Source organism: Muntiacus reevesi, chromosome 7, assembly GCF_963930625.1.
Source record: "Muntiacus reevesi chromosome 7, mMunRee1.1, whole genome shotgun sequence".
Classification (NCBI taxonomy): domain Eukaryota; kingdom Metazoa; phylum Chordata; class Mammalia; order Artiodactyla; family Cervidae; genus Muntiacus; species Muntiacus reevesi.
The window spans coordinates 44795746-44819551 of NC_089255.1; the positions used below are offsets into that span (position 1 = coordinate 44795746).

The following is a 23806-nucleotide window of genomic DNA, read 5'->3' on the forward strand; positions in this document are numbered from 1 at the left end:
GTCTCACACTTAATACTGATTTTTTGGGGAGAACAGAAATCAACGACAGTCACTGCAGACAGATTTTGAAGAATTTTTTAAAAAATTGGTTTGGTGCAAAAATATATTAAAGACTTCCTGTGTTTTCTCTTCTTTCTCTGTGTACATCATACAAAATAATGACAATTACTGCTTCTAGTTTTGAGTTTTCTATGTATTAAGAACTGTGCTAAAGATGTTTTATGCATAATTTCAGTTGTTATCCCCAACAGCCCTAAATAAAAGAGGCGTTATTCCTGTCAAAGGATAAGGAAACTAATCCTTAAGTCACATTGCCCATAAGTGATGAATCATGGATTTAAACACAGGTCTGTTACTGAAAACCTTATGCTGTTTTCAGTGTTTTCCTTTATACTATGAACAGGCATAAGAAAATCAATTATTATAGTCCTGGTACCAGCTCCCAAGAAGGTATAGTAAGCTGTTGTTTCTCATCTGCTTTTGGTTTGGTGATCAGTAGAGATGACCTTTAAAGAATGGAGTCACAGATTTCAATTGTGTTTTTCCCAGAGGTTCTACACTGCTAATTATGGAATTTGGAGAGGCTGTACCTCATAGTATTTTCTGGTATAGCCACACCTTATGTGTAGGTAATTTTGAACAGTCAACTTCTGATATGACTCTGAGACCTGCAAGTGGCTCTCTAAAGCCTTACTGTTTGAAATGTGAGCCTCAGACAGTAGCATTGGTGTCACTGGAAGCTTGTTAGAAATGCGGAATCTGAGGCCCCCCACCTATATTTACTGAATTGGAATCTGCATTTTAACAATTTCCGGATAATTAATGTTTACATTAAAATTCCAGAAGTACCACCTTAAGGGATTAAGAGGAAAAATTGGTAGCAGTAGCTTAACACCTGATGACCTGGCAATAAATTAAATAGCCAGTATCATTTCTTTCATTACCTAGGAATCATGTTAATTAAAATACCTTGAATTGATACAATCATATAGTCCTGGAGTTGAATGGGATCTTAGAGAGCATGTAGGCCCAGATCCCTTCTGCGGTAGAGGATATACTTTTCTATGGTATATTTACCAGGTGATCATGTAGAATGTGTTTTTATAAACAATAGCTTTTGAAATAAAGACACCAATGAAAATTTTACAATTACAGGATTAAAAACAGAGAAGGAACTTGATATTTGTGATGTAAAGATTTAAGAATATAGGAATTTAAGGGAACAGTGGAGGTTAAGTTCACTCTGATTTATGAGTTTTCAGTAAAAGAGTGATTTCTGGTCATAACCATTGGGTCATTTTGTGGAGGAATTGCATAGGAGGAACTGGTTTTGGTGAATGTGGGGGAAATGTTAGATAGGGAATTTAGTTTTGAATATGTTTATTTGAGATGCCTGTAAGGTGTTTATATATGGAGAGTCAAGTGAATAATTACGTGAGGCTGTTAGTCCCAGAGAGGAGCTATGATTCCTCAGCTATGAACTGACTTGTGGAATCTTTGTTATGCCAAAACTAAGGAGGAACAGACTTAACTGCTGTTCTGGTCAGGATCGTCAGTTAAGTTGGCTGTATGCTGTTTTATTCGTGGAGCAAGTGAACAAGGCAGCCCCAGGGAAGTCCAGTATTCTTGCCTGGGAAATCCCATGGATAGAGGAGCATGGAGGGCTACAGTCCATGGGGATGCAAAGAGTGAGACACGGCCAAGCGACTTTCACTTCACTTCATTTATTAAATATTGGTCACCCAGAGAGTGTGTAATTGGCAAAATTCTGCCTCTTTGACTGTTTTTGTGTTAAACCTGTGACCCTTAGAACAAATCACTGTTTAATAAGATAATCAGTGAGGGATTGGTACTTAATTTACTGCTTCACTCTATAGCCACCTCTTTTACAACACATATAAGTTGGTTTCATGATGTAATGTTAGGATTTGATCTTAAAGCACATAATTATATAAACAGCTCTTTAAATGTTTTGTGGACAGTTTAAGTGATTTTAATGTATGTCTTTCTCCTTACCAAACTGTATTCCACAATGTCTTAATTATAGGGTTCATCTGCTGATCGGAGTCAGTGGAGGGAACCAACCAGGACATCCGACGGCTTGTGCTCACTCTATGAGGCAGCCTTGTGTCTCTTTGAAGAGGTATGTAATAATCATGGCTTTAAATAATCACACATTAAAAGGTGCCTTGTCAAGGGATAAACTGGAAGATTGTGATTGACATATACACACTACTAGATATAAAATAAATAACTTATAAGGACTGACTGTATAGCTCAGGGAACTCTACTCAGCACTCTAACGGCCTATGTGGGAAAAGAGTCCAAAAAGGAGTGGATAGATGTATATGTATCACAGATTCACTTTGCTGTACATCTGAAACTAACACAGCATTGGAAATCAACTATACTCCAAAAAAAAATTAAAGAAGAAAAAAGAAAAGTTAGTTTGTCTTAAAATGCTTCTGTCTATCCCTTAAAAATAATTCAATTCTGTCTCTGGAAAGGATGCAAAAGAAAGTGGTGTCAGTGATTGGTTGCTTCTAGAAAGTGGAGCTGAGGTGTTGTATAAGGGGTGGGAGGGAGACATATTTGTCAATGCATACCCTTTTATTCATTTTGGACTTTGTATAATGTGCATTTTTTTAATTTAAAAATTTATTATTAAAAGAGACACAGAAGTACAGAACAGACTTTTGAACTCTGGGGGAGAACGTGAGGGTGGGATGTTTTGAAAGAACAGCATGTATACTATCTATGGTGAAACGGACCACCAGCCCAGGTGGGATGCATGAGTCAGGTGCTCGGGCCTGGTGCACTGGGAGGACCCAGAGGAGTCGGGTGGAGAGGGAGGTGGGAGGGGGGATCGGGATGGGGAATACGTGTAACTATATGGCTGATTCATGTCAATGTATGACAAAACCCACTGAAATGTTGTAAAGTGATTGGCCTCCAACTAATAAAATAATATTTAAAAAAAAAAAAAAAAAAAACAGATAAGAAACACAAATGCCTTAATGGAATTATTATGAAACAAATAGCCTTTTAATCTGTGTTCAGGAAAGAAAGAAAACTTTACCAGCAGCTCTAGAAACCCTTTCATGTCCTGGTCATTATCCCTTTCCTCCTTCTCTAAAGAACCGCTATCCTGACTTTAAGAGTATAAGAGTAGTCACTTCCTTGCATTTCTTTATAGTTGTGTGCATCCCTAGACACTATAGTTCAGTCTTGTCTACTTAAAAAAAAAATCATATGTATATCTTTTCCTTCAATGTATTTGTTCAGGAACCTGGACTTTTTAGGTTGTAGGATTTTGTTAATTGATTACTCAAAATACAGTTCCTGTGTATTTCCTGTATTTTGACAGGTGAATCTAGAGGTTTGATCTGTTTCAGGTTTGATCCCTTTGGCAGGACCATACATGGTGTTGTGATCTTTCATCTGGTTGTCTCTTTTTGTAGTACTAGCAACCCTGAATTCTTAATAATCAGATCTATTAATTCGTTGGTGCTTGGTTGCAAAATGGTAATATTCTAATTATATATTTCATCTTTCAGTTGTTAGTTGGAATGTTTTCATGAAGAAATGATTCCCTTATTGACTGTTTGGTTACCTTCTGACAGTTCAAATAGGAAAAGCAGAATAAATGTTTAATTCTCCCATTTGCTTTTTTAAAAAAATTTTTAACACCAATTTTTATTTACTGATTTTCACTTTAATGAACTGGTCTTCTGTCATCCTTCAAGCTTGACCAGTTGATTTCACTTGAAAAATACTATTACAAACTCAGATTTAAACCTATTCAAGTTTTACTTCATTGAATTATCAACTGTAGTGAAGCTCGTACTATTTTATCTTTGGCCAACAGTCTTTCAGGGTAATAGTCTCTTCAGGGTGGTTCCCAAGTTCTTTTGACATAGACCTAATAATCTTTGATAGCTTCCTTGCTAACTGACCCTTCAAATTGTCCTGAACTCAAGATGGACTCATCTTACACATTTCTTGATCTGGATTTGCAGCTAGTTAGCTATTTCTCCATAAGCCCTGGTTTCTTTTGGTGGAAAATAGTATTTCAGGATCACAATCATGGTCATCACTACTGTGTCAGTGTTTTTTTTCTAGGTTCTTACAGTAGAGCCAGGAAGTTTGCGTGTGTGTCTGTGTGTGTGTACATGTGTGTGAGTATTTAAAGCTAATAGTATACCTCTTTAGTTGATATTTTTAATTTCAGGATTATAGAATTTATACTTACCCTTTTCTATATTACAGTTTATATCTCCTTTCAAAGTAAGAACATCAGTTTTCAAGGTACAGGGATGTAGAATTAGAATATCCTGTAATTATTTATTTTGGTCACATAGTGTGACACACAGAGTAATCCTAAAATAAGACAAATACTACCATCGTATGTTTACTAAAAAATGCTTTTTACATATGATTTCCCCATTTTTTGTAGTTGTATTATACGTACATACTCATAGCATGCATAACTCTACGTTATAACCCTCACTTAGTATGAGTTCTATAAATAACTACATCTTTAATGCTCACTGCCAGTTTCTCTTAGTGTCTCTCTATTCTTTTTAGTTGTTCGAAGCTTATTCTCAAGTAGAATCCTCAATAAAGAATTATGGAAAAGATTCTCTTAGTTCTTACATGTTAATTGCTATGCTTTTTATACTTAAAAGTCACTTTCCAGAAGAGAGAAGATAAAATCTTTGGCTCACATTTTCTTTCCTTCTACTTGTTAAATGTATTTACCCATTTTCTTCTGGCATAAACCTTTGCTGCTGAGGTCTGAAGATAATCAGATTTTCTTTCATATATTTAGGAGTCACATGCTTGTTTTGCTGAGAAGCCAAAGGATCTCTTCTTTAGAGATCAGTAATTTTACTAGAATACATCTTGATGTTATCCATTCAGGGTTGATATTCTCAGAGATGTGAAGATTTCAATATGTAGTCTGAAACCTTTTTTATTTCAGGGAAGTTTCCATAAGTTATTGTTTTTAGTATTATTTTTACTCTTTTTTTATTTGATTCTCTTCTAGGACTCCTATTGCTTATTTGTTGGATCTTTGCCTAACTAGTAATTCTCACGTTTTCTTTAATACTTTTTATATGATTTTCATTTCTTTTTTATTTCTAAACAACTTTTATCCTTTTAATCTTTTGTTGCTTTTATGATATTATCTTTTGTATTTATTTACTCTTGGATTCCCTATAGTTTACTCTTCATTTCCAAAATGGTGTTTTTTCTTTTATTTCTAATTCTTTTTTGAGTCTGCCACGTTATTCTTGAACATGTCTATTTCAGAGTTGTGCATTTCTTTCACTTTTCATTTTCTCAATCCCTTTAGCTGGCTTTGAAATAGGTTACAGTTTGATATGTCTTGTGGGCAGTTCTCTTCTGACTTGCTTTTATTGAAAAGTAGTGATGTTATTCTGTCTCTTCCCTCCCCCGCTCCCCCAATAATAGCTTCATATGGAATTTGACCTTTGTACTTTTTTGTTGCTTATTTTAATGAAAATTTTGTTTTATTTTCCTAAATTTTTAGAATGGGATGAGATTCAAGGTAGCTTTTCTAAATCCATAGACTCCCTTCCTCTATTGTTTTTATGTAATGTTATAAGAAAAAGAAATAAGGTGGTTTCCAGCATATTCCCCTCCCCACCTTTTATCTTAAGCTTATCTCTTTCCTCTCTGTTGTTCCCATTCTGCTAAACTTTTATTCCACTCCCAGTAGTTTCTGCTTCACATGAGGGCTCTATTCTGGAAGGGAGTACTGGCTTGTCCGTTTGGTTTCAAGAGGTCACCAAGTTAGATTGCTCTAGCTTCTTTCAAACTTCTCCTCATGAATCCTTTGTGCTTACCTGCTTTTTAGAGAGGGCAAAGCTCTTCCCAGTTGCAACTGCTTAGATTGGCTCACTGTTCTTTCTGGTGAGTACTGGGTTGGTTGTTTTGGGCCTTTTTCTTAACTCTTAGGTCTGTCGGATAGTCTCTGGCTTCTTCCTATACAGATATATTACTGTGCATATTCTGTGTTTGGTAGTGGTTTGTCTGCACCTGCTTATATTTTGGAGTTACTGGAGCTATGTCTAGTTTTATTGTGAATGTTAAGCATGAGTTTGGAGTTTTGCCTTCTTTTTGTTCTGTGCAGTGATTCCGTGTTTGGAAAACTACATTGCTGCTGCTATTGTCATCTTCCTACAATTCTTCCCACCCAGTAGTTGTTTTTAAAAAACATTTCTTAAGTCTTTTGAATAAATTTTTTTACTTCTTCCCCCATTCCCTCCACTTCTTCCTCTCTTCCCCCCTTCCCTCTCCTTCTCTCTCTCTTCCCCTCTCCCCTTCTCTTCCCCTTCTCTTTCCCTGTCCCCTCAACTTCTCCTCCTCTTTCTTTTTTGTGGTGGTCAGAGAAGGAGGGCTATGATTTTTTAAGCCTTGTTATAGAATGGTAATCCACACAGTATATAATGGGCCTCCCCTGTGGCTCAGATGGTGAGGAATCTGCCTGCAATGCAGGAGACCCAGGTTTGATCCCTGGGTCAGGAAGATCCTCTGGAGAAGGGAATGGCAACCCACCCCAGTATTCTTGCCTGGAGAATTCCGTGGACAGAGAAGCCTGACTGGTTACAGTCCATGGGATTGCAAAGAATTGGATATAACTGAGCAACTGTCACTTCACTTCAGTATATATTCCAAAACCCCCAATGGATGCCTGAAATTGTAAATAGTACCAAACCCTATAAATACCATGTTATTTCCTATATATATATATACATACCTATGTTAAAACTTAATTTATAAATTCAGTACAGTAAGAGGATACCCAAATTGCCATCATAGCTCCCTTGTACTTTGGGGCCATGATTAAGTAAAACAAGGGTTACTTGAACATAGGCACCGGAATGCTGGTTACCAGATGGCTGCGCAGTGACTGACGGGTGGGTAGTTTATGCAGCGTGGCTATCTATGCTGGACAACAGGATGATACTCAGAACAGTGTGCAGTCTAGCATCTATGAATTATTTATTTCTGGAATTTTCCATTTAATATTTTCAGACAGCAGCTGACTGCCAGTAACTAAAGCCTCAAAAAGTGAAACTGGAAAAAGGGAGACTACTGTAATAGATCTTGAGATAAATTCTAACTTACTTGAGCCCATCATCCTTTTGTTGGCAGCAGAATTTCAGATCTTTTATTAGGGACAAGCAACCTTTATTTATGCACATTTTGTGTGTTCTCAGAACTCTCCTGATGTTCACTGAAAATTACTTGACACACATATTCTCTTGTTTTTGGGTACTATTTAAAGGTTCTGACTGAAATTACTCTATACCTTCCCATTTAATGGTCTGGTGATATAATACATTGGCTTTTAAAGATTCCTCTTTTATTTTGCTTGATTCAGAAAAAAACAAAACTAAAAAATAAAAGCTTTAAAAAGCAATCAACAAATTGACAACTGCTGTTGTCAGAGATAATATCTTTATTGTATGGGATTCATACAGGTCAATAAAAGATCCACTGAGCTCTAATAAATAAATGGCTGCAAGTTAGTGGTAAGCAAATAGTTGGGAAAATTTTAGTTCTGTTGATAATAAGGAACTGTGAAATTAAAAGAACGCATGCTCTTTTTCCCCAATGAAGTTTTCAAAAAAAAATCTTAAGCATAATAATTATTGGTGTGAATGCAGTGAGACTGGTACTCTCACATAGGCCTATTCATTGGTTAGGAAAACTGTGATGACAACCCTGGTTCTATGCTTTTGGCAGGGTTTTGAGGAGAGAGGAGGGGAGAGGAGAAGCCTGAATTTTTTATAAAGCATTATGAATGGCAATAGACTTTACCATTATATTCAACACAAATGGTAAATAAGCCATGATTTTTTATATAGCTATATCTATATATACATATAGATGTACATATATACATATATAATGTATATATAGATTGTATATAATGTACATACAATGTATATAATGTGTGTATAGATAATGTATATACAATTGTACATAATGTATAGATAATGTAGATAGATTATATAGATAATGTACATATATACATATATTGAGATATACATATATATATGTATATGTATATACATATATACATGTATAGATATGTATAGATACGTGTGTGTGAGTGTTGAATTGCTCTGGGCCACTATTGTTTTTAGGGAAGCCCTCATTTTGTTTATAATATCATAACACCAGTTTCAAAGGCAATTTGGTATGGTATCTTTCAGGAATCGTATGATTATTGGCATTTTTTGCATAGAATAGTCCCATTTCTGAGTTTCTCTACTAAGGGAAGTAATTAAACATGTAGCAGCAGCTATATTGTTAAAAATGGCTTATATAACTAATAAGTGGAAAGAATCTGAATGTCCTTTTAAAGGAAAATGCTTGAGTAAATTGTGATTTTTACATCAGATGAAATATTGTTGCTTCAATTATGAAGACTAGGTAGACAAAGAAAATTCTGTATGGTCCTTTTGTGTCATCATTTGTATATCCCCTGTGATAACTGTTAAAAAACATGTATATGCAGAACTCTGGAAGGACATATATTAAAAAAAAGTAGCATATATTAAGGTGATGGGATTATTAAAGGTGGAGTTTTTCTACTTGTTTTTCTATAATGCTGTTTTATACATTAATAAAATATTTAGGTATAAAAAGCTTGATTGTGTCTTTTCCTCCCCATTTTTGCCACGTTTGTTAGTATCTTTTAGTGATTTTTTTCTGTGGGAGTACGTAATCTCAGTCTCTGTGTTTAAGATTGAATGTGTTGTTCTTAGATTATTTGAACAGTTGAGATAGTTTTAGAAGAAAGAAAGTCAACAATTTCAGAGAATATCTATAAAAATATCTATACTAAAAATGTCTTAAGTGTTCATTGCATGTTTCTTATTTTAATAGGTTTGCAGAATGGCTTCTGATTACTCAAGAACATGTGCTAGCCCTGATAGCATTCAGACTGGTGATACTCCCATTGTTTCAGAAACCTGTGAGGTTTATGTTTGGGGGAGCAATAGCAGCCATCAGTTGGTAGAAGGCACACAGGAGAAGATACTACAACCCAAACTGGCTCCTAGTTTCTCTGATGCTCAGACTGTGAGTTCTCTGCATACTTTACAAGTTGGTAGATGACACAGTTTGCTTTAAATAATGTTATGAGTGGGATTTTTTTGGTTTTTGTTTTTATGAGTGAATGTTCTTGCTTGTTTTCTTATCTGTATTGTTCCTGTACTATACTGCATCAGTTTTTGCATTTTTATAGAAAAACTTATTTTAAGTCCCTCACTTTCCTAACAGTATTTCCAAGTTTTAAAAAATCAAATTTGCATCAGGAGTTTTAAAAAGAATTATGAATGTCAGCAGACTTACCATATATTCAACACAAATAGTAAATTTTAGACTAGGTAAAAATTAGAATTTTCCTTTTGCCATATTGTCATTCCATTTTCTTATTGTGATCACTTTTTTACCTTTGTAGCTATCTTTTAGGCAAATTGGAACTTTCTATTTTATTATTTTCATTAAAATATATGTTTTTCTCAAATGAATTTAGAATAAATATTACATGGTTCTTGTTATAATGGACCCTAAGGAATTACAGGAAAATTTTACTTCTTTCTCTTCACCAGTTATATTAAAGGAGGATGAAACAATGTTGTTTCATTGAACCAAAACTGGATAGATAACTTGAAAAGATAAAATATACATTAATTTAACAATGAAGTCAATGTGAATAGGCCATTAATAATTTTCTTTATTTTTCTGTTTACTTCTTAATCTCTGTGGAGATGCATTTCCACTTTAAAAGATTTCCTTTGAGCTTCTTTGGTAAGATAAACTTTAATATTATACTTTGATTCTCACAGAAGCATTTTATATCTCATTCTGTTTGTTTATAGATTGAAGCTGGACAGTACTGCACTTTTGTCATTTCTACAGATGGCTCTGTCAGAGCTTGTGGTAAAGGCAGCTATGGAAGACTAGGCCTTGGAGACTCTAATAATCAATCTACTTTAAAAAAGTTAACATTTGAGCCTCACAGGTCCATTAAAAAGGTCTCATCTTCTAAAGGATCTGATGGTCATACTTTAGCTTTTACTACAGAAGGAGAAGTCTTCAGTTGGGGAGATGGTGATTATGGGAAACTGGGACATGGAAATAGTTCAACACAGAAATATCCCAAGCTTATTCAGGGCCCTCTGCAGGGAAAGGTATGTACCCTTCTTTTTGGATTTAAAAATAATTAGTTGCACTGGTACTTATGATTGCTATAATTGACAATACCTTTCAGATTTTGGTGTATTCTGAGGTAGCCCTCTTCCTGACCCTTTGACTTATCTTTTGTATGTCTGCTTGATGGTTTACAGCACACTTTCACATACAGTTTTAAATTTTAATTCTTCTAATAGCTTTGTTAAAGCAGTTATTATTTTCATTTTACAGATAGAAAATAGAATCATCCATTTTACAAATATTTATCTAGTACCTTATATGGGATTCCCTGGTGGCTCTGCCCGCAATGCGGGAGACCTGGGTTTGATCTCTGGGCTGGGAAGATCCCCTGGAGAAGGAAATGGCAACCCACTCCAGTACTCTTGCCTAGAAAATTCAATGGATGGAGGAGCCTGGGGGGCTACAGTCCATGGGGCCACAAAGAATCGGACACGACTGAGCAACTTCACTTTCTTTTCCAAGTGCCAGGCAATGTTTTAGGCATTTGACATACAATATTGAACAATAGGGGCTTCCCTGATAGCTCAGCTGGTAAAGAATCTGCCTGCAGTGCAGGAGACCCCAGTTCAATTCCTGTGTCGGGAAAATCCTCTGGAGAAAGGATTGGCTACCCACTCCATTGTTCTTGGGCTTCACTGGTGGCTCAGATGGTACAGAATCTGCTTGCAATGCGGGAGATCTGGGTTTGATCCCTGGTTTGGGAAGATCCCCTGGAGGAGGGCATGACAACCCACTCCAGTGTTCTTGCCTAGAGAAGCCCCGTAGACAGAGGTACTTGGCAGGCTACAGTCCATGGGGTTGCAAAGAGTCAGACACGACTGAGTGACTAAGCACAGCACAGTGAACAAAAGAGACAAGATCCTTACTCTCGTGGATCTTTAATCTGTGGGCTGGAGATAATAAGTAAGCAAACATAGAAAGTAATTTCAAATAATAGTAAGGAAAAACTTGAGTAATGGAACAGATCCTAAGTTTGATGGGGTGTGATACTAGACAATGAGATCAGAAGGTTCTCTTGGAGTAAATGGCATTTTAACAAAAACTTAAATGAGGCATTAAAAGTGGTTAAGTAAGTTGCCCAAGGTCACACACAAATAATTAGCACCATTAGAAATTGAATCTACAACTCCTATTTTTGTTTCTCTTTTACCTTTAAAGAAATGAAGTCATTTTCCTAACTTAAAATTAAATGCAATTTTGTAAGTTCCTCCATTTTAAGATTGCATTCTTTCTATGATTTCTTTTATAAAAACCTTTAAAATTTAAATTTTATTTTATACCAGAATTAAAAGTGGGATACTTTTCTTTCATGGGAATTTGTCTGACAAGGTTGGCCATCAAATGAATTTTAGTTCAGTTCAGTCGCTTAGTCGTGTCCGACTCTTTGCGACCCCATGAAACACAACACACCAGACCTCCTTGTCCATCACCAATTCCCGGAATCCACCCAAACCCATGTCCATTGAGTTGGTGATGCCATCCAACCATCTCATCCTCTGTCGTCCTCTTCTCCTCCTGCGCTCAATCTTTTCCAGCATCAGGGTCTTTTCCAGTGAGTCAGCTCTTCGCATCACATGGCCAAAGTATTGGAATTGCAGCATCAAAATCAGTCCTACCAATGAACACCCAGGACTGATCTCCTTTAGGATGGACTGGTTGGATCTCCTTTGCAGTCCAAGGGACTCTCAAGAGTCTTCTCCAACACCACAGGTCAAAAGCATCAATTCTTCAGTGCTCAGCTTTCTTTATAGTCAAACTCTCACATCCATACATGACCACTGGAAAAACCATAGCCTCGGCTAAATGAACCTCTGTTGGCAAAGTAATGTCTCTGCTTTTTAATGAGCTGTCTAGGTTGGTCATAACTTTCCTTCCAAGGAGTAAGCATCTTTTAATTTCATGGCTGCAATCACCATCTGCAGTGATTTTGGAGCCCAGAAAAATAAAGTCAGCCACTGTTTTCACATCTATTTGCCATGAAGTGATGGGACTGGATGCCATGGTCTTAGTTTTCTGAATGTTGAGCTTTAAATCAACTTTTTCACTCTCCTCTTTCACTTTCATCAAGAGGCTCTTCAGTTCTTCTTCACTTTCTGCCGTAAGGGTGGTGTCATCTGCATATCTGAGGTTATTGATATTTCTCCCGGCAATCTTGATTCCAGCTTGTGCTTCATCCAGCCCAGCGTTTCTCACGATGTACTCTGCATATAAGTTAAATAAGTAGGGTGACAATATACAGCCTTGACGTACTCCTTTTCCTATTTGGAACCAGTCTGTTGTTGCATGTCCAGTTCTAACTGTTGCTTCCTGACCTGCATACAGCTTTCTCAAGAGGCAGGTCAGGTGGTCTGGTATTTGCTGGAGCAAATGAATTTTACTTTATTATAACTTTAAATGTTTAATTTTAAGACATCAGCCTTAAAGCAATGAGCCTGAGAACATTCCACTTAACGTCAAGGGATCTTTTGATAAAGTGTTGAATATGAGACTCTAAGAAACTTCAGATAAATACTCTTTAAAATTATATTGTTTTTAGTTTTTCTAGTACCTTTTTTCTCACTTCCCATTGTTTTTAATTTTTTGGCCCTGTTCCATGACTTTAAACCCAGTGATTGAACCCAGGCCACCACCATGAAAGTGCTTAGTCCTAACCACTGGACCTCCAGGGAATTCCCTACTTATATTCTTTTAGTGTTCCATTTTACAGTGGAAACATTACTAGTTAAAAATAACTTAGTATGAATATCATGAAGGAAAAAGTCCCCCAAAATGAATTAATAATTTACAGGTAAAATTTTCAGAAATTCTTAATAGATTATCTAAAATGTATTAGGTACTCAGTATTTTTAATTGAATCTTAGATTTTCTAAAGTGAGTTCTGACTTTTGCAGATTAAAAAATGTGGTTATTAGTACAGTTATTTTTCTGTTTTTTTCCAAAAGTTAGTGAGTTTGATTATTGTTAAAAGGTACAAGTGATCCCCCAAATTGTGCTGCCATATACCTTTATTTCCCTGATTCTGCTTATCAACTCTGTAGCTATTTGAGGGTAAAGAGATACTGTTAGGAGTTTAATTGATATAAACATATATACTCCTTAGATCTTCTTTCCTTGGTAACAGTCAGTGTGCTTTTGAGAGCTAGCCCTATTATGCAATGAATTTTTCTTGATTAACCAGGACTGGATTATATTTAAAAGTTTAAATGTTCTATTTAAAAATTTTTCATTTTGTCATGAGTGTTCAGCCCCATCCAGCTCTTTGAGTAAAGAGTTGATTGGTGATGTAGTATTGTTGTAAGTGATTAGATTGATGTATTTGGGGCGGGGAGGCAAGGGGTGAGAGGGTGCTGCTAACCTTTACAATCTCTTTGTGGGAATTAAGAAAAGTTGCTCTTTCTTGGTAGAAGCAGAGCTTGTGGCTTGGCCAACAGAGCTCTGACTGTATTTCAGCACTTCCTTGACCCTTTAGCTAGGCACCCTTTCTGGAGCAAAAGCTTCTAAACTGTACCTGGCCCTTCCTGGATGAGCTGTGAACATCAGTATCTCTGAAGTCTGTGCGTAGAGTCAAATGCGAGCTCTGTGTTTTCTCACCTTTGTAGTCATCAGATTCCCTTTGTGTGCAATGCAGGTGGTTGTTTGTGTGTCGGCTGGATACAGACATAGTGCTGCTGTCACAGAGGATGGTGAATTATACACGTGGGGTGAAGGAGATTTTGGAAGATTAGGTAAGATTTTTTAATAATTGAAGTTATTTTCACAGAAAAGTAGAGATGACAGTGGATATTAAGAAGCAGTGAGACTGATAAGCCAAAGACTGTTGTTTATTTTTTTAGTTTTCAGCTCAGAGAAAGATAATTTTATAGAGAGAGTACCTAGATTCTGCTGCTTTTAAGATGTAATTAAATCTAGCAAGTATTTACTATAGGCGTTATAGGATTTCAGGGATAAGAAAGATACCATTCTGAAGTGATCCTGAAATGTGTAATATAGAGGTAGTGAAAACAAGTTAACATTAACATGATACTAGATAGCTATAGATACGTGCTATGAGAGGAGCATGATAGAATGTTCTGCTGATTCCCTGAAGGAACTGGGTACCTCATATTGGGAGCAGCCTAGAAGATTAGATGCAAAGATATTAGAAATGATTCAATTTTTCATATTTAGTTGCACTTTAAAAATTCCTCAATTCTGTAAGTAACTTGTAATGTTTATTCTACCTGTGAAGTAATGACTTAAAGAAAAAGAGTTAACATTATTTCTTTCTTGTGTGTGTTTTATCCAAGGTCATGGTGACAGTAATAGCCGTAACATTCCAACATTAGTAAAAGACATTAGCAATGTAGGAGAAGTTTCTTGTGGCAGTTCACATACTATTGCTTTATCTAAAGATGGGAGAACTGTATGGTCTTTTGGAGGAGGAGACAATGGTATGTAAAAAATTATTTATTGATAACTTTGGCCTTTTTTTCCCTTGAGTTTTAAAAATTTTATTTTTCAGTCGTACAAGCCTATTGTAGAGAACTCAGATACAGATAGATGAGCAAATGTTTTTTCTGACGTTGAAAAAATTTAAATGAACTGTTTCTACAAATGTTGCTCATAAACATTGTTAAAATTTTGGGAGATAGACATCTAAATGTTATACATATGCACTTATGTAAATATATGCATATATTTCTATATAGATGTATTAAAAAAAGAAAGCAGACCTATCTATACCATAGATACTATCTTGCAACCTGTTGGTTTTTGTCTAATAGTATCTTATGAATATCTTTGTGTGTCAACAAATATGGCTGTACATTTTTCTTGTCAATGGCTCAAAGTATTTTTTCATGTGATTATAGCAAAACTTACAAAGGAATTTATTATTGTTGAATATCTAGACTTTCCAGTTTTTTTCAGAATCAAAAACAGAATAATGAATGACAGTCTTCCTACTTTTCTTAGTCACTCCCACCAGCAATATGAGAATGCTCACTTCCCCATATCCCTCAGAAATACTGGCAATTAAAATTAAGATGTTTAAAAAATAGTTTCAATAGTGAAATGGTATTTAGCTTGTATTTACTTCTTAGGGAGTTTCTTGGCCTTTTTTTTTCCCTCCCTTTGGTGATTTCCCAAGTTTTCTGTTTGGTGAATTATTGAGTCTTTTTAAAAAAATAAAAAATAATCACATGTATACACATTCTTGAATGTGTGTGCTAAGTCGCTTCAGCTCTTTCTGACTCTTTGCGACCCTGTGGACTGTAGCCATCCGTCCGTCTCCTCTGTCCGTGGGATTCTCCAGGCAAGAATATTGGGAGTGGATTGCTCTGCTCTCCTGCAGGGGAATCCTCCCAACCCAGGAATCAAACCTGCATCTCTTATATCTCTGGAATTGGTAGGCGGGTTCTTTACCACTAGTGCCATCTGAGAAGGCCGCACATTCTTGTATAGGACCTGTTTGTTTTATCAGCAAATTTAAAGTAAGAAATATGACCATTAAAGACGAGAAAGACAGTAAATGAATTTTCTGTATCTCTCTCAAAGTGGTTTTTATTGCTTCAAATTAAGGTAACCTATTATTTATTGTTTTTTTTTCTTGCAATGAAATGATTCATTTGTTAATATCCTCTGCTATCAGAAATTTTGTTTTCTAAGATGTTTCTAAGTTTTCTAAGATGAGCTTTCTAAGATGTGAACAATTTGTCAGGTTAGTTATGGAAAGGTTAGTGATGTTTATCAACATTAATAGTTAGAAAAAGAGTAAAGTTTCTTTGAAACAGATAAGTTGTTTAACTTAAATATGTTTGTTTTTATAGGCAAACTTGGCCATGGTGACACCAACAGAGTGTATAAACCTAAAGTTATTGAAGCTTTACAAGGAATGTTCATTCGTAAAGTTTGTGCTGGAAGTCAGTCTTCACTTGCTTTGACATCAACAGGGCAGGTAGGACTAGGGGATGGACATAAAAGGTTGAAAGTATTTCAGAAGGCCAGGTGACTGAAAAGTAATATTCATATTTAAATTTTAAAGTTAATCTACTGAAAGGAAATATTTTCTCCTGATTGAAGATGTTGAGTGTCTGAGAAGGAATGAAATTTTCTGACTTGACCTTTGTAAGCTAGATAGACTTATTAACTCCATGTTCTTTGTATTAAGACAATTTTAAAAAGCCTTCTAGCACTAAGCACCCTTTAAACCTTTTCCTAGAACTCATGAATAGTGGGGGAAAGTGAGAATAGATCTTGCTGGAATCAGTGATATAAACTAAGAAGGCGAGAAGGTGATCAAAAGAGAGATAAAGGAGAATATTTCCAGATGGAAAATAATGAGAGGGTTAGGTGTTTCTGGAAAAGGGTTACTCAGGCTTAAGATAGTCAGAATTGTGTAATCCCTTTAAACTTTTGATTTTCTCCATGCATGTGTTAACTTCCTTCTGTTCGTTGGTGGTGGAAAGGGTCCAGCTATGGCGATTGGTTCAGTTCAGTTGTTCAGTTGTGTCTGACTCTTTGTGACCCCACGGACTGCAGCCTGCAGCATGCCAGGCTTCCCTGTCCATCACCAGCTCGTGGAGCTTGCTCAAACTCACGTCCATTGAATCGGTGCTACCATCCAACCATCTCATCCTCTGTTGTCCCCTTCTCTTTTTGCCTTCAATCTTCCCCAGCATCAGGGTCTTTTCTAATAAGATGGCTCTTTGCATCTGGTGGCCAAAGTATTGGCCACCATCAATCCTTCAGCATCAGTCCTTCCAATGAATATTCAGGCCTGATTTCCTTTAGGATGGACTGGTTGGATCTCCTTGCAGTCCAAGGGACTCGCAAGAGTCTTCTCCAACACCACAGTTCAAAAGTATCAATTCTTCAGTGCTCAGGTTTCTTTATAGTCCAACTCTCACATGCATACATGACTGCTGGAAAAATCATAGCTTTGACTAGACATTCAGATTCTCTGCTTTTTAATGAGCTGTCTAGGTTGGTCATAACTTTTCTTCCAAGGAGCAGGAGTCTTTTAATTTCATGGCTGTAATCACCATCTGCAGTGATTTTGGAGCCCCCAGAACTAAAGTCTGTCACTGTTTCCATTGTTTCCCCATCTGTTTGCCATGAAGTGATGGGACCGGATGCCATGATCTTAGTTATTTGAATGTTGAGTTTTAAGCCAGCTTTTTCACTCTCCTCTTTCACTTTCATCAAGAGACTCTTCAGTTCCTCTTCGCTTTCTGCCATAAAGCAAAAGCTATGGTGATAGACTGACAATAATCAAATCTGTGTCTCCTGCATTGGCAGGCAGATTGTTTATTACTGAGCCACCAAGGAAACCCTAACGTATAATGTATTTTTGTTTGTTTCAGGTCTATGCTTGGGGCTGTGGAGCTTGTCTAGGTTGTGGTTCATCAGAAGCTACTGCACTGAGACCAAAGCTTATTGAAGAACTGGCTGCCACAAGAATAGTTGATATTTCTATTGGAGACAGTCATTGTTTGGCTCTTTCTCATGGTAAGATCATTTGTTTTTAAAGAGATAGTGTTAAATACTACCTTTCATAAGTGTTTTACATTTATTTAATTCTCTTATTTTTGGCTGTGCTGGATCTTTGTTGCAGTGTATGGGCTTCTCATTGTGGTGGCTTCTCTTGTTGCATGCAAATTGTGGGTTCTAGGATCGCAGGCTTCAGTAGTTGTGGCATGTGGGCTTAGTAGTTGTGGGGCACAGGCTTAGTTGCTCTGTGGCATGTGGGGTCTTCCCAGACCAGGGATTGAAGCTGTGTCCTCTGCATTAGCAGGTGGATTCTTAAATAACTGGACCACTGGGAAATTCCAGTGTTGTGCATTTAAATTTGAGTTTTCTTTTGTTCTTTATGTTTTGTTTTCAGACAATGAAGTTTATGCCTGGGGAAATAACTCAATGGGGCAGTGTGGACAAGGAAACTCCACAGGTCCCATTACTAAACCAAAGAAAGTAAGCGGCTTAGATGGCATCGCCATTCAGCAGATCTCTGCAGGAACGTCACACAGTCTGGCGTGGACTGCTCTTCCTAGGGACAGGTGAGTGTGCCCCTGTTTACAATGTCCTGTGTCTTGTTAACAAAAACACTCATAGAAGCAGAAATAATCGAACATTGTTCTTAAAATACTCTTCTGAATATTTCTGATAATGGCTTTTTTACTGTCATAGACATGCCATCTAGATATCTTTCAATTTGAATGTTGAGGTTAGATGTATTTCATAAACAAGATTGTACATTAAAATGCTATCTTAATTTAAGAGTCTTTTAAACATTTTGAATTCCTTCTCTTTCTCTCTAGATACTGATCTTAAAAATTGTGTCCACTTATCAGGAGGAAACTAAATTAAAATAATCAAAATCAGAACTAGGTGTCATTGCTTTTTAATAATAGTTAATTAGCTTCCATGCCCTTTATCTGTGTCATTGTTTTTTTAAGCAGTGGCCATACTTTTAGATGAAGGAAGTTACTTTTTGCAGAAATTTGACTTTTTCCTAACATGATAACCCTATCTATTTAGATAATCAGGTAATTTTTAGCCAATATTTGAAGATTGAATTTTAAGAAATTTGGGAGTTATTTCAGCTATGTTCAGATGTATATGGGCTAATTAATAATTTGAAATATATTGTATTTGTATTCTAAACCCTTGGTTCAGATATGGTTTATCATAGCATTCTGACCAATTTTAAACATCTATAGATAATTACTCTCTAAAACAAAAGCTGAAAATACAATAAATTGAATATAAATAACTTAGTGTCAGTGTTAAATCTGCAGCTTTCCACCTTATATGTAGAAAATGATTCCCAAGATCTTGAAAATTTTCACAAGAGTTTTGAACAGGTTTTCTTTTAGTATTGAGTTTGCCAAAAGTTCTTTCAGGCTTTTCCGTAAATCCTATGGAAAAACCTGAACAAACTTTTTGGCCCACCCACTACATTTCAAGATATTGCTGTACAGAGTCAGGCTATTTTTCTTAATATGAACTGTACATCTTATGGATCCTAAGAACCAGAAGGGGCTATAGTAATTCATGCAGTTCAGCACTTTGACTTAAGGTGAATGAATATCCAGACCTCCTAAAATAAGTAGTGGCTATATATTTTCTTCTTGAAGAATTCTAGAAATGGCAGATTCTTGGTATTCTTCAGTTGCTAAAATGAAGGGGTTTTATCACCTTTATAATCAGAAAGGTCTTTGTATATCTTATTGACATCTTTCAACTTTAGTACCCTTAATTTTTGTTTTTGATTGTGTGTGAAAATTTCACATTAAGGGTATTTCATGATTTTCTTATGCTTCCTTCTAGACAAGTTGTTGCCTGGCACCGACCTTATTGTGTAGATCTTGAAGAGAGTACCTTCTCACACCTTCGTTCATTTCTTGAGAGATACTGTGATAAAATAAACAGTGAGATTCCCCCACTCCCTTTCCCTTCGTCAAGGTATGTTATATATGTGTGTATTTGTATGTGTCTGTGTGTATGTGCACATGTGCACACAATCTATTACTCATTTTGAATTTTAAGTTATTCTTTCTTACTCAATTTCTCCCTCAATTATATGAAATTTTATAATCAAAAAAAGAGCTCAGCATGCATATGTACTGATAATAAGCTTTAGGAAAAATTATTCATAAATTCATGAACCATGTTTTTAAAATTACTATTAGTCATAATTTGAAAAAAATTTTAAAGAGAGAAAAAATGTTACCCAAAGTAGATAGCATGTGCTCTTTTATATTCCAGAAGTTTATAGCAGTTTATTTGGTTTCAGGGAACACCACAATTTCCTCAAACTGTGCCTGAAGCTGCTTTCAAATCACCTTGCTCTTGCTCTTGCGGGAGGGGTAGCTACTAGCATCCTTGGGAGACAGGCAGGTCCACTTCGAAATTTGCTCTTCAGACTGATGGACTCAACTGTCCCAGATGAAATCCAAGAGGTAAGAGTATAAGACTTGTACATCTATGTCTCAGTCACATTTCTCCTTAAGGTTGTAGCTTGTAAATTCAGCTTTGTATTGGTCAATTTCAATTGGATGTTCTTTCTGTTACTTCTGTTTTCTTGGTGGGCATAAATTTTTTGTTAACTTGTCCTTTTTGTTAGCTTGTCTATCCTAAAGGTCAAATGTCACCTCTGAGAAACCTTTTGTTTCCTGCTCTGCTGCCAGGTTTGATTTCTCCATGTATGTTGTCATCACATCACATTGTTTTGTGGTTGTCTGCTTACAACTGTGTTTCTCTTTTCCACCAGAAGATGAATTTCTGAGCACAAGTACCCAATTTTATTGTTGTAGAATGCACATAACATAAAATTTGCCATCTTAACCATTTTTAAGTATATAGTTCAGTGGTATTAAATAAATTTATAATGTTGTACAACCATCACCACTGTTTATCTCTCTCTTTTCATCTTACAAATTGAAATTCTGTACCCATTAAACAATAACATACCATTCTCTCCCTCCCTTCAGCCACTAGCAACTACCAAATCTACTTTCTTTATGATTTTGACAACTTGTATGTCATAAAAGTGTAATCATACATTGTCTTTCTGTCAGTGGTTTTTTCACTTAGCATAACATTTTCATGATTTATCCATGTTAAGTAGCATGTGTCAGAATTTCTTTTTTAAGGCTGAATAATCTTTTGCTACTTATATATATTGAATTTTTGCTCATCTGTCATCTTTATGACCTTGAATTGAGCAGTGGTTTCTTAGATATGATGTCCAAACACAAGCAGCCAAGAAAAAAGATAAATTAGACTTAGTAAAAATTAAAATGCATTTATTTTTATGCTGGTGCTGTAGAGGGAGTGCTGAGCTGTTGGTTATGAAGAGTGAGAAATTAGACTTTATTTATCACTTGAAACTGTTGCTTCAAGTACAGATCAGTTCAAGGAACAAACTCTGCAACAACCATTAGGACCAAAGAAGAGTACACTTAAGTTGAAGATGTAACACTTGATCTGAAACAAGAAGTTTGTGCCTGCTCAACAACTTTGAAAGAGCACTTACCAATGCTGCTAGTAGTCTTTGTTTTTTAAAAAATTAACAAACATTTGTGCTTAAAATGACAGTATCAAGAAAATGAAAATAAAACTCACAGAATGGGAGAGATATTTGTAAATCATGTGTCGTGTCTCATAAGATTCTAGTTTCCAGAATATATAGAAGATTTTTACAACTCAACAGTAAACAGCCCGATCAAAAAATGAGTCAAAAATCTGAATAGGCATGTCTTCAAAGAAGAAATACCTAAGGCCAGTATGTACATGAAAAAAAATGTTCATCATTAGGCATAAAGGAAATGCAAATTAAAATCACAGTGAGATACTACTTCATACCCACTGAATGGTTGTAATAAAAAAAACTGATAATAGGATTTCCCTGGTGGTCCAGTGGTTAAGAATCTTCCTGCCATTGAAGGGTATATGGGTTTGAAGCCTGGCCCAGGAGGATTCCACATGCCACAGGGCTACTAAGCCCATGCACCACAATTACTGAACCAGTGCTCTGGAGCCTGCGAGCTGCAGCTGCTGAAGCCTGTGCTCTGCAATAAGATAATCCACCACAATGAGAAGGCTGCACACAGCAACAAAGACCCAGGGTGGCAGCAACAACAACAAAAAACTTATAATAACGAGCATTGGTGAAGATGTAGAGAAATTGGGACCTTCATATATGGCTAATGGGAATATACAATGATACATCCACTTTGGAAAACAGGTTGTTCTGTAAATAGTTAAACATACAGTTAGCTTATAAAGTAGCAATTCCACCTGGGTCTATATCTAAGAGAATTTATTAAAAACTTGTATGTGAATGTTCATTATTATAATGTTCAGTATTATTCATTATAGCCAAAAGTGGAAACAAACAAATGTCTGTCAGCTGGAGAAGGGATGAACAAAATGTATGTCCATACAATGTAATGTCATTCAGCTATAGAAGGGAATGAAGTACTTATACAGGCTACAGCATGGGTGAATCTTCTAAACATGCTAAATGAAAAAAACAAGTCACAAAGGTCACATACTATATGAAATGTGCAGAGTAAGCAAATCCATTGAGACACAAGGTAGGTTAATTTGTTGTCAGAAGTTTTGGGTGAGGAAGAGATGGGAAATGGCTGCTCATGTGCAAGGTTTTTATGGGGGTGATGAAAATGTCCTAAATTAGATAGTGGTGATGGTTACACAACTCTGAATAAACTAAACCTACTGAATTTTATACTTTCAAAAGTTAAATTTTATAATGTGAATTATATGTCAATTAAAAAAAAAAGCAAAATGGATACAGTGATTTTCCCATAAGAATTGTAGAAAAATTCTTCTAGCTTTCAGATTGTTAGTCAGAAAATATATGCTATTCAAATTTTAAATCCTTTTATGGATATCTTTTCCTCTCTGGATTCTATAACAAGTTCTGCTTCTCTCTTCTCACATTTTAAAATGATGTGAACTGTTGTGGGTCCAGTTTTATCCATTGTCATGTATATTTGGTTAGACTCTTAATTTGGAAACTTATAGCCTTCAGTATTAAGAAATTACCTTGAAGTGTGTGATGATTTCCTCTTCACTGTTTTCTATGTTCTTTCTCTCTCTCTGAAACTCATTATTGGGTAATAGACCTCCTGGATCATTCCTCTTAATTTTCTTAGGTTTTCTTTCCTGTTTTCCATCTTTTCTCTTCTCTACTTTATGAGAAATTTAATTTTTATATTCTAACCCTGCTATTGAGGTTTTATTTTCTTATGTTTATAAGAACTTATAAGAACTCTTTTCTTATTAATCATCGAGTGCTTATTCAGCACCGTTATTTTAGTGATAAAGAAGCTATGACCCAGAGAAGTTTGAGGCTTAAGATAATAGAGCTATTTTTTAAGCTGTTCCTGCTACCTGGACATTTGTTTGGCTAAGTCCTGCTCCGTTTTTGAACTAAATGCCTATCCTCAGGGAGACCCTCCACGATGAGCCCATGCATGTATGCTTAAGTCGCTTCAGTCAAGTCCAGTTCTGTGCGACCCTATGGACTGTAGCCCACCAGGCTCCTCTGTCCAAGGGATTCTCCAGGCAAGAATACTGGAGCGGGTTGCCATGCCCTCCTCCAATAAGTCTTCCAGACCAAGGGCTTGAACCTGCATCTCTTATGTTTCCGGCATTGGCAGTCAGGTTGTTTACCACTAATGCTACCTGGGAAGCCCATAGACTGTGTTAATTGCCTTTATGTATGGGTGCTCACTCAAATTTGCACTTCATTTTACTTTTTCTGTGTGACTCTTTTCACACTTAAAATTGCTTACTCAGGGTCTCTTTTTCTTATTAGACTATATGCTTATGTAAGCATGGCTTTTATGTTTCTCGTTGGTTGCTACCATTCCCAGCACTTTTCAAAGAGCTTTATCAGACTTGACACTATTAGACTCAACACTGAATATTTATTACATAATATTAGCTATGTAGTGGCAAATCCAGAATTCTAGTTTTCTTAAAGACGTCTAAAGAGGGATTTGTCATGCTTTCTTTTATTCATATGCCACCTTCT

General features: G+C 36.0%; 1 protein-coding gene across 8 annotated transcripts in view; it reads left to right on the forward strand.

Annotated features, from left to right (window-relative positions):
- The window catches only part of HERC1 (HECT and RLD domain containing E3 ubiquitin protein ligase family member 1), a 202993-nt gene that overhangs the window by 53186 nt on the left and 126001 nt on the right, over positions 1–23806 (forward strand). For all 8 annotated transcript variants that reach the window (XM_065941927.1, XM_065941924.1, XM_065941925.1 and 5 more), the window contains exons 3-12: positions 2048–2143; positions 8929–9123; positions 9927–10238; positions 13889–13985; positions 14547–14690; positions 16068–16195; positions 17604–17748; positions 18125–18296; positions 19570–19704; positions 20036–20201. In XM_065941927.1, coding sequence (XP_065797999.1) covers positions 2048–2143; positions 8929–9123; positions 9927–10238; positions 13889–13985; positions 14547–14690; positions 16068–16195; positions 17604–17748; positions 18125–18296; positions 19570–19704; positions 20036–20201 — 1590 coding nt within the window. The remainder of the gene's footprint in view (positions 1–2047; positions 2144–8928; positions 9124–9926; positions 10239–13888; positions 13986–14546; positions 14691–16067; positions 16196–17603; positions 17749–18124; positions 18297–19569; positions 19705–20035; positions 20202–23806) is intronic.